Genomic DNA, 17,512 nt, shown 5'->3' with positions numbered 1-17,512 from the left:
ATAATATTTTTATTTTATAAAACTGACATGGCTTTCTATTAATATCCGCTTTACTTCGTTTTTATTTTTTAAAGTAAAGTTGTATTTATTTATACAATAACAGCGATTATATATTGTTTGTTATTAATTATTGCTTTCTCTTTCTCTCTCTCTTTCTCTGTCTCTCTGTTTCTTTTACATTACCTCAGATATTTTTTATTTTCTTCCAAATTTAAAGCAAGTTTATATGATCAAATCAAATATTGTCGTTTGTTATTTTTTTGATTAATTATTGCAATTAATTATTCTCTCTCTCTCTCTCTCTCTTTCTCTTTCTCTCTTTGTTTCTCTTTCTCTTCCTTTCTCTCTCTCTTACACATACACATACACATATAAAGATATATATTTTGTTCATACATTTTGTTGTCAATAAGAACGATTTCTTTTTTTTTTAAGTCACGATTGAAACCTACTAGTCATAAATAAAGAACTTCTAATGTTTATATTTTTCTTTCGTCGGTTTAACTTGTTTTTCATTACCTAAACGTTTCGTCCTTTTAGGACACGTGAATTATTGTCGAAGTCAGTCCGAATGTAGACACCGAACGGTACGATTCAGTTTTTGATTGTCAAGTATATTCGCAAATTTGTATTTTACATTTTACTTAACAATTTCAATCGTTACTCAATCGTCATTCCATTTTATTAAAATTCCTTTTTATTGTCATATTATAACCAATATATCATTCTATTAAATATTATCAGAATTATAATAAGCATTTCAAATAATCGTTCAATTCTCATTAATACAATTTTCCGTTGAATATAATTAGCAATAATGATTTTCTTTATCAACAAAATCATTATCACAGATCTATCATCATCTCCTATACACTTTTTCATTATCATTAAAAATATTTTTACACTTTTAACGATCGTTAGATAATTAATACCCGAATATTTATTTCTACGTACAAAAGCATTTGATCTTAATATATCGAATTTATTTTACGATAAGTATACTATAAATCCGTCAAAATGGCCGATTGGAGTAGTTAATTTTTTAGTCGAAAAATAAATTTTTACGATAACGAATAGGATTACGTCGATAACGAGAAAATAGGACCTTTATCGTTCACGATAGCCACTTAATACTGAGATTTCAAGCTTTTTTCCTTTTCTTTTTTTTTCTTTCTTTCTCTATCTCTATTTCTATCTCTTTCTCGCTTTGCAACGAACGGAAACTCGAAACGATAGCGGTAACGAAGCTCTATCGAGCTGTTAGGTGTACCATAGGAAGGACGAAATCGAAGGGTTCGATCCAAGGCTCGAGGTAATTCAAACCGGAAGAGGATAGCGCGGAGAGCGGCTTTAATCGAATGTTCCTGTTATCTGACGTCTTCATTAAGCGCAGGGTCATATCGATCGTCGTTCAGTAATAAGAGTGAAACATAATGAGCAATTACTGCGTTATAACGTACGTGAACTGCCAAAATTCATTTCTCCCGATTAAACAATTATATTATTGAACGTATGGATTATTTATTGAAAAAGTTGGTCGTTATAATTAGTTCGTTAATATAATTATCGTAAAACTAATATCAATTATATTAATTAAAGTGATATATATATTTATTTATTTATTTATTTATTTATCTTTTTCGTAATTTTTTTTTTTTTTAATTAAAACATTCATATTTATTGGTAATGATTTGAAAAAGTAAGAATGTATTAATCAGATATTCTATGTTATAATAAATATATATATATTTTTTATATTATATATATTTGTTTATTATAAATATTTATATATATATTTATTGTTGATTAAAAACTTGAATATAATGTATTTAATTAGGATTAATGTATTTAGATTTTATTAATTAATAAAACTGTTAGAAGTTATATGAATTTTAGTTCGTGTAAATAGAGAAATGAGAAACAAATTGATTGATATTATTTAAAACGTAAGCTCAATGATAATACAGAATGAAAATTATCACATCGAACCCGAATGTTTATATAAGCTGTTATATCTACAAAAATATCGACATAAGAAAAGATCGTAGATAAGAGAAGGTCAACGTAATAATGGAAATCAACAAGTTCGGCAATTGAATTACGACTTTTCGAAGAGACGGATCAATTAATAAGTACGTATATAAAAATATAAATATATTATATATATTTAAGCATATACGCATATTAAGACTAGATATATCACCGCAGAAAGAAATTCGATGTAATTAATATTATATATATCCAAATTTTGCATTTGAATAATTACATATTAATTACTACAGAAGTATTGGTAATATTTAATACATAAATACATATATTTATATATCTCTTACATATATATTTATATATATATATTTATTTATTTATATCTGCATATGTATATTTATATAAATCTCATATATATATTCGTCTCTTAGATATTTATATATAAATATATATTTATATCTATATATGTACCTATATATAGATCTATATATACACACACACACACATATATATATATATACATACATACATATATATATATATATATATATATATATATATATATATATATATACAATATGTAATTATCGTTTAAATACTATTAAAAACTTTTATCATATGTTACCGATAATACGTATATACATACATACATACATATATACATACTTACGTACATACATACATAGATATATAGACCTGTTAACGTTTTTAAAATAATAAAAAAAAAAAGGAAAGAAATAAAAAGATAGACCGATAAAGAGAATTTCTAACGAAGCCAATAACGAACTTAATACACTTAAATTATCATCAAAGACTAGAAACGATTTCACCTCTCGACCTCTTTACATAAATCAGGAATGTTTAACCTGGTAGACCAGCTGTCTCTCCCAGTGAACAGGGAACCTTAGAATCGTTAGGAAGCTAGTACTATAGTATCAACGATCACGTTCCGAATCATTCCGTATGCCGTAGTCGTACGATGTGTCTAGCTTTGCCTATTCGAACGTAAAGCTCAACAACGTGTATCTCTACGTTATCCTTCGATCCCAGGAACATAAATGTTGCTACAAACATATTTGTACCGAATAGGATGATTTGGTGTTAGCATCTTCACTTACGATCAGAATCAACAAAACCTGGATTTATGTTGGTTAGCTTGCTTTATAGCTTAAGGGATGAGTATGGTGGTAATAATCGAGAACATGAATGAATAATCCACCCTCTTCTCGAATTATCTTCACGAAGGGTTAGAGTAAAATGCTCTCTCTCTCTCTCTCTCTCTCTCTCTCTCTCTCTCTCTCTCTCTCTCTCTCTCTCTTTCTTTCTTTCTTTCTATAGTATTTACAAACTCCAAGCTCTGCTTGGAGATTTGTTTGACGAGAGTATCCTGGATCTAACGATTAATCAGTTGCTATTAATTAACCTCAGAATCGCATTTCCATCCTAGTCTCTCTTCCATAGCTTTCGTCGACATGCTCGAGGCTCTTCCTTCGGATTTGAACGTACACACCCATCTACAGGGTGAATTCGTATGAAAAGGTGTTATGAATTAAAAGGATAAAAAGAGTTCAGTTTTCTTTTAATTGGAGAATTCAGAGATGATAAAATTTTATATTTTTATATGTCAAACATATGTGAAGTGCATAAAAAAAGATAGAAAAGAAGTAAAACATGGAGAATAGATAATATTTGTTCTTAATGTTATGTTATTCGTTTGAAAACGAACAATATTGGCGTTGTGATTCGTATGTATGTATGTATATAATATTTTATATATAATTATTATTTTATAATAAATTTAATTATATTTTATATACAATACATATATATAATATATATATATATATATATATATATATATATATATATATATATATTATGTATAAAAAAAAAATATTTCGTCGAAATTAAAGTCACGTATAAATGAGTTTTATACTTTATCGATGTTAATATATACATATAATTTAAACGAAAACAAGAGAAATAATTCAAATCGATATTTTCGAAGGACACGATGAGAAAAACACTCTCTTTAACACTTTTAGTGGTAACGTTCTACATACTGCGAAGTAACTATCACTTTTTGCATTAACTTTTATAAGCTAGCACTTAACAGTACGTCAGGCCGTTAATTATGATCAGCCACTCGGTTAATCGCTTTTCTCTTTGCTTCTCCTTCAACGACGTTGCTACAACGTTGTTCATAGTACATACTCACACACATACATGTACATACATATATACATCGTACATACATACGTACGTATCTAACAGTAACGTACTGGCTAGCCAAGCAACAACAACAATGACGAGGACAACGACAACGACAATAACGAGGACGACGAGAGTGGCGACAGAGATGATGATAGTGGTAGTAGTAGTAGTGATATTGGTGATAGTGATGGTAATGGTGGTGTTGGTGTTGGTGTTGGCGTTAGTGGTTGTGATGGTTATGAGATGGTGGTGGTGCTGGCGGCGGCATTCTGTTGTTAGAGAACGGAAGGTTTGACGTGTGTAAACAGAATCTTGAGTCATTGGTATATACACGCTGGTATGGTGGTGGTAGTAATAGTGGTATGGTGGTGGTTAGTGGTGGTGATGGTTGGTGGTGGTAGTAGTGGTCGAGAGGGATACACGTTCGTAGCCTTCCAAGTGAACAAGAAAACCTTTCACGTATTTATCGAACGCTTTGCTTCACGATCTTTCAATCTTCCTTTTTTTTTTTTATGACTGTATTGTAAGCTTTATACTCTTCCTGTTTTTTTTTCTTCTTTAATATAGAGTAGTTTAATTAAATACGTTTTACATGGTCGATCTTAATTATCGCGAAGATAATTCCGTAGATATTTTTAATAGTGATAAAGTGTCTTGGAGATGTTTAAAGATAGAAATCATTAAAAGAAGAAATAACACGAAGTTAACGTAGATTCGAATTGATTGGATTACATCTTATTAGATCATTATTATTGATTATTAATTATTATTCTTAGAGTATTTGTTAAATTTTTGTTTGTTAAAGCTTTAACAAAATCGTTGATTCGATCGATGTCCAAAGAAAGAAAAGTATATTTATAAAAGTACGAGAAATTGTAATGTCAAGATAAAACTAAATATCTTTAGATTTTTGTCGTAGATAATCTTAGATTTTTGTCAGATGGGATCTAAACAGTCGAATTTCTTGTTTACGCTACGAGCCCACCTTTCGCTATTATTGTCTGGCCTGTATCTTTCTAGGGAAATAAGAGTTTAAGTAAAAATGTCTAAGGGCCGTAACAATGGCGAGCAATCAATTTTTTATCCTTGACGAGCGTCCAACGAAATCTTGATCAGACAACCTGGCGCTTGAGAAAAAACATTAAGAAAAAAAAAAAACGAAGAATACGAATGAAAGGGTTAACATCGTTAACGATAAATAATGATAAGAAAACAATTCTTTTTTTAGACTATTTAATACCACGCATACCATTACAAACAACATAACCTAATTTAAAAAATGGCGAACGAACGAAAGAAGAGCGTGAACATCGTTTACGAATCGTTTCTTGAAAATAATTTGTCAGATCCGACAAACTGAAGATAAAAACGAAGATGCTATTATCTCGTGCGTTATCACAGCGCGTTATTACAAGTCGTTTGTTCAATCCGACCAAAAGGAAAAAAAGAAAAAGAAAGAAAGAAAGATAAAAAAGTAGCAAAAGAAAAAAACGAAAATAAATAAATAAATAAATAAATAAATAAATGAATAAATAAATAAGTAAACAAATGAATAATTTACAAGAAGCGAATAGATAATCAGTAAAAGAAGATATAATCCAACGAAAGTGGGATAACAATGAATATACGAGAACTGGCATGATGACGATCGATTAAAGCGACGATGCGATAGCTGCGGGTTTTAAGGGGTGGGTGAGGTCGAAGGGTGGGAGATGGAGGAGTAGAAGGAGAAATAGGAGTAGGAGGAGAGGGAGAAGAGTGCGGAACGATTGAAGAGGGTGTTACACTGGCATAGAGAGAAACTGTCGAAGCGGAATATCGTCGTCCGTGCACGTAGCAACATTGGTTAGTATAGTAGAGTTATAGGTAGTAGTCGAAATACTACGGCTACTACGACGTGTTACTATTGTTCGATGTATAATAGTCTTAATTAAAATGGCGGTCTAACGAACACCGCTAACTGCGGTAATCCGACGTGCCTCATTGGTAATCCCTTGGCCATACTGACGAACACGAATGCATAACATTGCTCCCTTCTATCTCTTTCCCACCCCCATATGTCATTCTCTCGTCACTCTGCTAGCACATTCACTACCTCCCATCGGAGACTTCCTCCCCTCCTCATCTCCTCATCTCCTTTTACCCAACCTCCACGATTATACGATAGGCAATCGCTATTTCAACTCGCTCATCAAATCGACGACGAAACAAACGTGGAATCTAACGTGACAGTGACAAGTTAGAGTTAAACGTCTTCGGGGAGATTCTATCTCTCTCTCTCTCTCTATCTATATTTATCTGTCTATCTCTCTCTTTCTCTATGCCTAACCTTCCAACAGGATTTATTTCAATGATGTGTCCTTAGGGGGAAAAAACAGTGCCGCAGGCAAGATTTCAAAGAGATCGCGTAGATTATCGAGTCAGCAAATGTTCGGTTCTCTTTGATAGTTGTTATTTTATTATTGAATTACATTTGCTCGAATAGATATTTCTTACGAGCTGGGAATTAATTAAGATCGGTTATCGAATGAAAATAACTCTAATCGTAATATTTAATAATTGCGACCGATTCGCTCATTCTTATAACAATGTATTAATTCTAATTTGTTACTAAGGTATGAAGGTACGATGTTAAAATTCAGTTTTTGTTTGGTTTCTTTCTTTTTAGTAGAAACATTTCTAACTAAAAATTTTTCGATCTTTGTATATTACTTTTCTTTTGTATAATTCCTTAATATATAATAAATACCTGTATATATATATATATATTTATATCTTATTTAATATGAAAGATTATTTGTTAGATCAATGACCGTTTCATAATATTATAATTGAAATTAAATTGGTACATTCGGAAACTTAGTGAAATGAATTAATTCAATTAGAGAAATGAAATAATCCTTTTGTTTTGTTTCCTCTTTTGAAGAGACTCCATCAATAATTATTTAGTTATTATTAATGATCGAAATGTTAAATTACCTGGTAGCAATAAGAGGACAGGTAATACTCGGTGATGCCCAAGCTTCAGGACTCCATGGTGCACATTCGTAAAGCCTTAATTCTCTTCCTGAAACCGCACCAAAGACGCTACGCCATCCTCCAGCACAACCAGTCGCCAAAGCAAATCCACTTCCGGCACCTCGTGAGGTACTTGCACTACTTCCGGCTCCATCCTCGCTACTCTCACTGCTTGCACTTCCTTTCTGTTGAATCAGATATCAATATCTTTATGAATATCGTTAATATCGATTTATACATATATATATAGGATATTCAAAAAGGTTGGGACCAAATTTAAATTTAATAAATTTAACTAAAATTTATAAATTTATACTACGTATTATTGAGAACAAATAAATGATATAAAAGTTCATATACACTTATATTTAAAAATACTTTATTGAAAGGATATATAACATTTTTAAAGATATTTAAAGATATGTATAATTTGTTATGATAGTTATAAAAAAATGTTTGAAAATTCTATCCTCTGTAAGAATGCAGGCTTCTATTAATCGAATTAATTAATGATCGTCGATCTCTTTCAAATATTTAATGTATTAGTAATAATAGTAAATGCATTTTAAATACATTCCCAAAGATTATCTTCTATAAACAATAACTGTCATTGTTAATTATAATACGTATACATGCAAAAAAAGAGAATTATAAAACATAAAGAAGGAAATCGTTAATTCAAACATTTCTATAAATTATGAATATCTGTAAAAGAATATATATATATATATATACATTTTCGATAAAGCATTTTTGAGCATAAGTTTATATGAACATTTTTCATATATTCAATCTCAGTAATACGTAATAAGTTTGGTCTCAACTTTTTTAGACACACTTTATATATGTATTTATACATATGTATAATATATATTTACATACGTTCTTCCAATTTATTCGATCGATTTATTATTATTATTTCTTTTTAATGGATGTGTATATATTCAAAAAAAAAAAAAAGAAAAAACTGTATGTATTTATATATATATATAAATATGATAATAAATAACTTTAAATTATATAGTACTAACAATATTATTCCTCATAATAATTATTAACAAATGATTTGAAGTTTGGAGAGAAAAATTTCTTTTCATTCGATACTATTAATTATTACTTACTAATTATCATCATCATCATCACCATCATCATTATTATTATTTTATTTATCCATAACAAATTTGCAAAAAAATGTGTTTATTATCGTTCCTCGAAAAGGATATTCTCTTTCTTTCATTACACCGATAACATTAAGAAAAATTATACGAAATTAAATATAATAACTATCCCTTTGTTCGAGTTCATTAAAATGACAATGTAAAACGAACGATATAAAAGTAGAAATATTCGTAACGAGTCGAATCGATCGAATCGAAACGAAACGAAACGAAACGAAACGAAACGAATCTTTGATAACGTCACGTGATTTCCTCCCTCTCTCTTTTTCTTTCTCTTCTTTTTTTTCTCCCTATAGATAACGTTAACAATTCACGATAAGGTTAACGACCTCTCATTCGGTATCCCTAAAACCACGGCACTTCAGAGACACAGAATCGAGAATTAATCGAACTGTCAAATTCCGACGTTTCCCGTCGAAAACATTGCGCGTTTACGTTGCACCAGACAGGAGTTACAATTCTCTCGCGATCCTCTTCTTTTCATTTTTCCCTTTTCCTCTATCTATCTATCTATCTCTCTTTCTCTCTCTCTTTCTATATATATATATATATATATATATATATATATATATATATCTTTATCCCTCATACTCTTCTCTTTTCATCCACCCCATATTCTCCTTTCCACTAGAGTCATCAAAATGAAACGTACGGACCTTTCGGGTGGCCGCAACGAGATGGTTTAATTACTCGTTTCGAATCCGCAGTTTCACCTCCATGAACTTCACTTCCTCTTCTCTCCGTGGGGGAGGGGGTGTATTTTTTTTCCCTTTTTTTTCCTTCCTTTTTTTTATACCACTTTTCTTTTTTTGGTTTCGTATATTTTTTCTCCTTTCTTTTTTTCCACCACCCTCTCTCCCTCTCTCTCTCTCTCCCACTCCCACCCCTCGTACCACACGTATTTCACGTTTCGCTTTGTTACGTGCGGACGACAGTGTTCGATTGCGACGATTCCGCGTTTAAAATGCTTTGGCCTAAACTATGATGATCGCTCAACGGACGATGACCCTTTCGTTCTTTCTATCTATCTATCTATCTATCTATCTATCTATCTATCTATCTGTCTGTCTGTCTGTCTGTCTGTCTGTCTGTCTATCTGTCTGTCTGTCTGTCTGTCTGTCTGTCTGTCTGTCTATCTGTCTATCTATCGATTTCTATCTCTATCTCTTTTCTTTTTTTTTGTTCTCATTATCGTTGTCAAACGCTTCGAACTACGATCTTCGTATTAAATAAAATCGATAAATGATTTAAACCCCCTGCGACGAAATTAATTTCGTTGAGGATGTAAAATTTGGAAAAAAAGAATTTGTAGAAGTAAAATTGATATGATCAATAATATTATTGTATTATTTCAAAATTTATTCGATATCGATTGAATTAATAATAAGATATTGAAATGACAATAATTTCGATAGGTATATCGAGATAGTACATATCTACGTTAGATAATCAATAATAAATTATGAAATTATATTTTTTATGAAGAATATGTTTTATACACTTATTATATATATATTTTTTATGTATACAGAATGTCTCCAAATTTATATCATTTCTTCTTCGTCTTAATCGATATTTCTTTCTTTCCTTAAAGATCATTTAAAGTTAAGATCTACAATTCCTAAATCGAATTATAAATTGTTGAACAAAAACTACGAATACGTCATATACGGTTTTATCATTAAACAAGAAAAAAGAACAAAAATTAGCTGAACGATTTTGCGACAGCCTTCATTTCGTATAATTTATATATTTATATGTATTTATTGCTATATACGTATATACGTAAAAATAATTTTATACATAGGGTATTCAGGATTGAGTCAACATTTTTTATTGTTACTTCTAATTCGTTATTATTATGTCAAATCGTTTAATCCTCTTTAGGAATAGTAATCTGATAAAATAAAATAAAAAAAGGAAATGTATCGGGCGATAGAAACAAGCTCTTCGCGATGGGATCTCTACACACGTTTTCTACGGCAATCGAGTGGTCGAGACTAACGGCTCTTAATAATGGACCGAATAATAGGGCGAATCTTGGTAGGGTGAGAAGGGTCGAGCGTGCTCGAAACAGATGGTTCAGCAACGATTCTATCTCACTTCGTACTATCTTCTATCATTCTCTCTGTCTTTCTCTCTCTCTCTCTCTCTTTCTTTCTATCTCTCTATATCTCTTTATTCTCATTCGGAGAAATTCTTACAAAAAGAGAAGCTGTCTTATTTAATATAATATAATACTATTTTAATAATTCTTATAATGTCAATAAATATTATTATTAATGATATTTATTATTAATAATTCATAAAAAAAGATAATATATATATATATGTATATTAAATATAATTTAATATTAAAGAAGTTTAATAATGTATTATAAACATATGCATATGTACGTGTATAACATACCTTTAATTACGATATAATCGGGAAGAAGTTGATTATTATTAAATATATATATATCGTAATCATAGAATAGAATATTGTTAAACGAAATTTTTATCAATTGCAACCATCATCATCGAATAAATAACAGTGACCCATTGGATAAAGAAAGGGAATTCGATTTTAAAAAATTAAAGAGAATATTTCTATTATATATCAATTGTATTAATGTGATCATCGCATTATACAATAGTCGACTTAATATTCTTATCGAATTTTTTCGTGAAATGAGATTCGATTCAGCCAGATATCGAAACATTTGATTCTACAATTTTATTATTTTGATTGATATTTCTTATTACCGAGACACCCTGTATACAATGAAAGGGAAAAGATCGCTGATACTGTGCGATGAGTAGAATGAAATGGTTTGATCGAAGAGTAGGGATGATGAAGAGAGACAGAGAGACAGACAAAGAGAGACACAGGGACAGAGAGAGAGAGAGAGAGAGAGAAAGAGAGAAAGAGAGAGAGAGAGAGAGAGAGAGAATGTAACATAGAAGAAGAGGGGAATCGACAGAAACTCCGATGACCTAAATCACGATCCTTCCATTTCGAAAACTCTCGGGAAATTCGACGGGAATCAACGTTAGACGATTGCTCTCTGTGCAAAAGAGAGAGAGAGAGAGAGGGAGAGAGAGAGGGAGAGAGAGAGGGAGAGAGAGACAGAGACAGAGAATGAGAAAGCAGAAGAGAGAGAAAGAGAGAGAGTACAAAGGAATGTCGTTTACCCTTTTTGTCTTCATCCCCTTCTCCATATTTTAATCCTTTTCCTATTCTGCCTTTCGTTTTCTATCTTTCATTTGATTTCATTTCTCTTTATCTCTCTCTCTCTCTCTCTCTTTCTTTCTTTGTTTCTCTCTCTCTTTCTCTAATAATAATATCGTGAAAGATAAGTATAAAAATTCTTAAAGATAAATCGTTTTTTAAACATAAAACGTTTTTTATTAAATGACAACAGATATTTCGTTACTCTTAAATATTCGATTGAATATATTTCGTCTTATTGATTCTATTCTCTCTCTCTCTCTCTCTCTCTCTCTCTCTCTCTCTTTTTCTTCCACTAATAATGACATCGTAAAAGATAAGTATAACAATTGTGAAAAATAAATCACGTTTGTTATTAAATGACAATAGATATTTCGATACTCCGATGTAAATATTCGACCCAGTATATTTCATATTATTGAATTTATCTTCTCTCTCTCTCTCTCTCTCTTTCTCTAATTACAATATCGAAAAAGACAAGAATAACAGTTCTTAAAAATAAATCACGTTTGTTATTAAATGATAATAGATATTTCGATACTCTGATTGAAATATTCGATCCAGTATATTTCGTCATATCTTCTCTCTCTTCTTTTTTCCATAATAATATTATTGTCAAAAAGAGAGATAAATCTTATATTTATCGTCAAAATAGCATTAGATATTAGATATCCCCATATAATTGAATTGAAATCATTAAAAGACACTAACTTCTATCAGTATTAATCGAAGAATCGATGTTGTCGATGTTACCTAATATCGTAGAAAAAAGAAATAAGACTTTTTCGAGTCCCCGAAGGGATGATTTTTGAAAGGTATAAATCGCTTAAGGTCCACGAAAAAAGTACATTAAATTCTCCTCTTACGTATTACCGACAGGATTTTTTCGGTGGCGCTTGTAAAAAATGGCGGAAGTAAGTCTTAGATACAAGTCCTCCCCTTTCTCTCTTTTGCTTCACATATGAGACCCATCTAAACTTTTACCCGAAGTTGTTTTTCCACGCGAGGATGTCGGATGGGAAACTTTAGCCTCTAGATTAAAAAACTCTCCGTGAGGCTGCATAACTTCCGGGGTAGGCCGGATCGAAAAGGAAGTTCATTGGTAGTGGTGCGTGTATTTATGTATGTACATATGTGTGTAGATACGAGAGAGAAAGAAAGATAGACAGAGGGAGAGGGGGAGAGGGAGAGAGAGAGAGAGAGAGAGAGAGAGAAAGTACGAAAGTATACACCGGAGGGAAGCTTTTACGTTAAAAATCGGGATTACGTGGTCTCCTTCGCATTTTTCCGTATCGATCTTGTGAGTACGCACTTAGCGACGTTGTAAAATCGTATAGCTCGCGTTAAATGGGATATCATTTGTGCTTGGAGCCTGGATGAGAAATTAATGAGAAAGTCAACAGAGGACTCTTTTGTGGAATCCATTTTTCCGCGCGCAGAATTCTTTTTTTTTTTTTCTTTTTTCTTTTTGTCTCTCTCTCTCTCTCTCTCTCTCTCTCTCTTTCTCTCTCTGTACAGTAGTCTCTTTAATAGGAAAAAAATGAATGAAAAAAAAAAAAAAGAAAAAAGAGAGGAAAAAAATAGCCTCATCTATACGAAGTCTATATTCAGAGGAAAAGTAATTTAAAAACGATTATGTAAACGATTATAGATCGAGATAAACGAACATTTATGTCTAATTAATATTCGAATTCGAATTCGAATTCGAATTCGAGATGATATGGTATTGGAAATATTTGAGCGGGTATAGGAATATCCTGTTATCGGAATGATTGGATTATTAGGGGGTTACAATTAGAAGATACGTGTATATACATTATATAATATTGAAGAAACTTATGGGAGGGGAAAAAGAGAAAAAAAAACTGGAAAAAAAATATATATATGTATATATCGAGAGGTTAATGATACTCCTATACAGTTCGAAGTCATAAAAATCGTGACTTTAAATTTAAAATAAAATCAAAAATATTCAACGCGATATGGGATCTGGGAAATATGGGTTAGTTTATTTTCGTGCAATCGGCAGATTGTCGAATAAAATGGAGAAAAATATCGCTACGGCGAAAAAGAGAAAGGGAGAGAAAGGGAAATAAAAATATCATGAGAACTTTATGAAAATAGAGATATGGTATTGTTGCTTTATTTTTTGACGAGCGATTGTTGACCTCACTTAATTGAAACGATCTCTGGCTGACGATACGAAAGTAATTATGAACGATGAAAGTGATAGCTCAAATAGTTCGTAAAATATTTAATCAAATCTATATATAAGAGATTAAAAATAAAGAGAAAGAGAGAGATAATCGAGATAATCGAGATAATAAATATTGATAAAGATAAGTTGAACAATATCTACTGTTAATTAAATCAAAATAAAAAATCATACTTTAATGATAACATCGAAGATGGGTTAGTAGTACAGATCAATAATAATTTATACGTTTAATTAAGTTAGATCGAAGTTGAGCAGTAGTATAAACAGAAATAATTCCTTGATAAGTGATAAAGATCGATAATAATATAACCATCGTTTCAAACTTAAAAATGGGATAAGATAAACTGGTATTATATATTCGAAAAGATCTGTTAGTGACAATCGGGCAATGATAATTCAACGATTAACAGAAATTATATCGAGATAAATTGAAATAACAGAATAATAATGATTAACCTTGTACAGTTGTTCATCCATCACTCATTCGTATCAAATGATCGAATCGCTGTCATCATTAAATTAAATGAAATGAAATTTATTTATTGCTTTCAATTACGCAATGATTACGTTGTTGATATTATTTTGACTTTAGTGTTCAATCAGCAAACAAATCGTGTAGTACAAATATTATATTAATAAAACTAGCGATCTAGTATTGTATGTATTGAAATAGTTACTAAAGGTAATGTTAATGCAGGATCATCGTCTCTCGTTTATTGGAACACGTCAAATCGTCGATAAAATTCAGAAGAATTTCGTACAACGAAAAAAGAGAGAAAAAGAGAGAAAGAGAGAGGAATAAAAATATTACATATCGATTTTTTTCCATATTTAAACGAGAACTTTTAGTCTGAATCACCAATATGAATATATTAAACAAGTTATCGAAAACGAGAAGAGAGCAATAGAAATAAAAAATATTATATAATATATAGCTAACAACGATAGATATCAAATTTCCGATTCTGTTATCCGCTCGTACGTATAAATATAATATTTATATAAATATAATATATAAATATAATATTCCTATATTTAAAATAAAATTGTTCGAATAATGCACGACGTCTGATCTAAAATAGAAAGAAAGAGAAAGAGAGAAGTAATTATATTCCTATTGTTTAAAATAGGAAGATATTGTTAACTCTTGATTAAATTTACCAGCCATAGAGAGAGAGAGAGAGAGAGAGAGAGAGAGAGAGAGAGAGAGAGAGAGAGAGAGAGAGAAAGAGAAAGAGAAAGAGAGAGAAGTAGCAAGATAAAGGAAATGATAGAAAGAGAATAAGAAAAGAGTAGAAAATAGAAGGAATATAGAGGATGATAAAGTGAATTAGATTATTTAACGTTATTCAATAGAGATAAGTAAAGATATTTACGGAACAAGAAAGAAAGAATTATTGGATAATATTGTTATTGAAAAGAGATAGATAAAGATATTTATGAAACGAAAAATAAAAAGTTAGATAAGCTTATTATAATACATATGAATACATATGTATACATATACATACTATATATACTATATATATAATATATACATATACTATATACATATATATGTACATATATATAATATATCTATGTGTAATATATATATACATGTATGCATATATGTACACACATACACACATATATATTACTAATAATTGTATATTTGAAAATACAATTTTATTTAAAAATGTATGTATATATATATATATATATATATATATATATATATGTATGTATGTATGTATATAAGAGAAAAGGATGGTAGATATTGTAGTCGTTGTTATCGTCGTCGTTTCGTCGTTTTATCGGCGATTCCTTCGGTTCGTCGCGTCATCGGCACCGTCCCAAACCGTGCCGATTCCTTTCGGCTTTGGAGCAATCGTGAAATCGAGCGAAAGGAAGTCTCGTCTCGCAATCTACGAGCTTGAGAAGGCGATCGGGCGAAAAGAGAAGAATATTAAGCGGAGCAGCTCCTGGGAACTAAACGATCCTAACGATATTCGCGAGTTCACGGTGGAGCATGGCCTCGGTCGAAAGATAGAAAGAAAGAAAGACTGTGAGAGAGACAGAAAGAAAAAGAAAAAGAAAAAAAGAGAAAGAGAGATAGAAAGAAAGAGAGAAATACAAAGAGAGAGAGAGAGAGAGAGAGAGAGAGAAAGAGAGAGTCGTCCATGAAAAAGTTCAAATCGCAGAGGAGTTATCGAGCGAAAGAAAAAGAGAGCGAGAGAGAGAAATAGAAATAGAAAGAAAGAGAAGATTTTATCTACCATTCTCTCTCTCTCTCTCTCTCTCTCTCTCTCTCTTTCTTTCTCTTTATTTTTCTCTTGTTTTCTTTCTCGTCGTAGTAGAATTTGCACAGTCGACGATTTCGTTGGCGATAATAACGAAGGACAGGACCAAGATTGTACGAAACGAAGGCAATTCGATGAGATGATTTTGAGAGAGGAAAAAAAAGAAGAGAAAGAGAAAACAAGAGAGAGAAAACTAAAAAAGAGGAAGGAAGTGAAAAAAAGGAAGAATTTTCTCTCTTCGTGCTTTGAGAAAGAATTGGGACATGGTGTTGGATTTTAAAATGGGTTGGGATAGGCTAAGGGAAAGGGATGGATTTTAATCGTTGTTCGGTATTTCAGATTTTTCTTCTCTTACTTTTCCTACAATATTATTATTATTATTATTATTATTATTATTATTATTATTATTATTATTGTTGTTGTTGTTGTTGTTGTTTTCACTTTATTATTTCGTCTATAATTTATTCATTCATTTAATTCTTTTTCTCTTTCTTTCTCTTCCTTTTTATTTATTCCCTTCGACTTTAATACAAGTTTATCGTTTACGAACTTTTCGTGCTATTTTTATTTTATCGTAATGAATGAGATTCGTCTTCTTAACGAAAAAGAAAAAAAACAAAGAGAACTAAAGAAAAACGTAATGCGATTCTTGTTCCATCATTAATTCGACATTATCATATTGAATTATAATTTATTCTCATTTGATTCGAACGCGAAGTATTATAAAATACAATCTTTCTAATCTTACGATCTTACGAAGTTTAGTTAGAAAATTGTTCCTCGCATTGTTACAATTATTCATATCTTTATAATTACGCGATTTTTCCGTTATAATCGATTATCATTTAACTCGATTCAATCATGTAACGACGATGAAAAGTAAAAAAATAAATAAATAAATAAATAAACAAATAAAAAAGAAAACAAAGATAGAAGAGAAGAACAGAATGAAGAAGAAAAAGCACAAAATTAGTAGGAGTGTAAAGAAAGGAAAAAAAAAATTCGATCGATAAATCATTATTAATACGAGGATTATTAATTTTTCATCGAGACTAAAATCCTATCTCGGATCGATCGATCGAGAGAGAGAGAGAGAGAGAGAGAGAGAGAGAGATAGTGCGAAAGATAATAACTAGCATACGTGGTCAAACACGTAACTATAGTACACCTTCACATTGATACGTTCGTCTTATACAGAGACATATTACGTACACAGAGACGTATCTAAAACGCACACGAAGTGTCGAGTTTGCTCGTTGGCATGCTTCGGATACGATCGTCTCTCGATCCAAGCTACCCCTCCACCATCCTTGCACACCCCTTCCCCATACCAACTATACCCCTCCGGCCGCAGTTTACTTAGCATTGCTGATGCACTATCCACTTTGGTCGGCCATGTCGA

At 30.9% G+C, this 17,512-nt stretch overlaps 1 protein-coding gene across 3 annotated transcripts in view; it reads right to left on the bottom strand.

Moving 5' to 3' along the window:
* The window catches only part of LOC127068512 (beta-1-syntrophin), a 543,308-nt gene that overhangs the window by 29,601 nt on the left and 496,195 nt on the right, over positions 1-17,512 (bottom strand). For all 3 annotated transcript variants that reach the window (XM_051004783.1, XM_051004784.1, XM_051004785.1), the window contains one exon: positions 7,180-7,403. In XM_051004783.1, coding sequence (XP_050860740.1) covers positions 7,180-7,403 — 224 coding nt within the window. The remainder of the gene's footprint in view (positions 1-7,179; positions 7,404-17,512) is intronic.

Source organism: Vespula vulgaris, chromosome 13 (genome assembly GCF_905475345.1).
Source record: "Vespula vulgaris chromosome 13, iyVesVulg1.1, whole genome shotgun sequence".
Taxonomy (NCBI): domain Eukaryota; kingdom Metazoa; phylum Arthropoda; class Insecta; order Hymenoptera; family Vespidae; genus Vespula; species Vespula vulgaris.
This window is presented reverse-complemented; position numbering and strand designations above follow the sequence as displayed.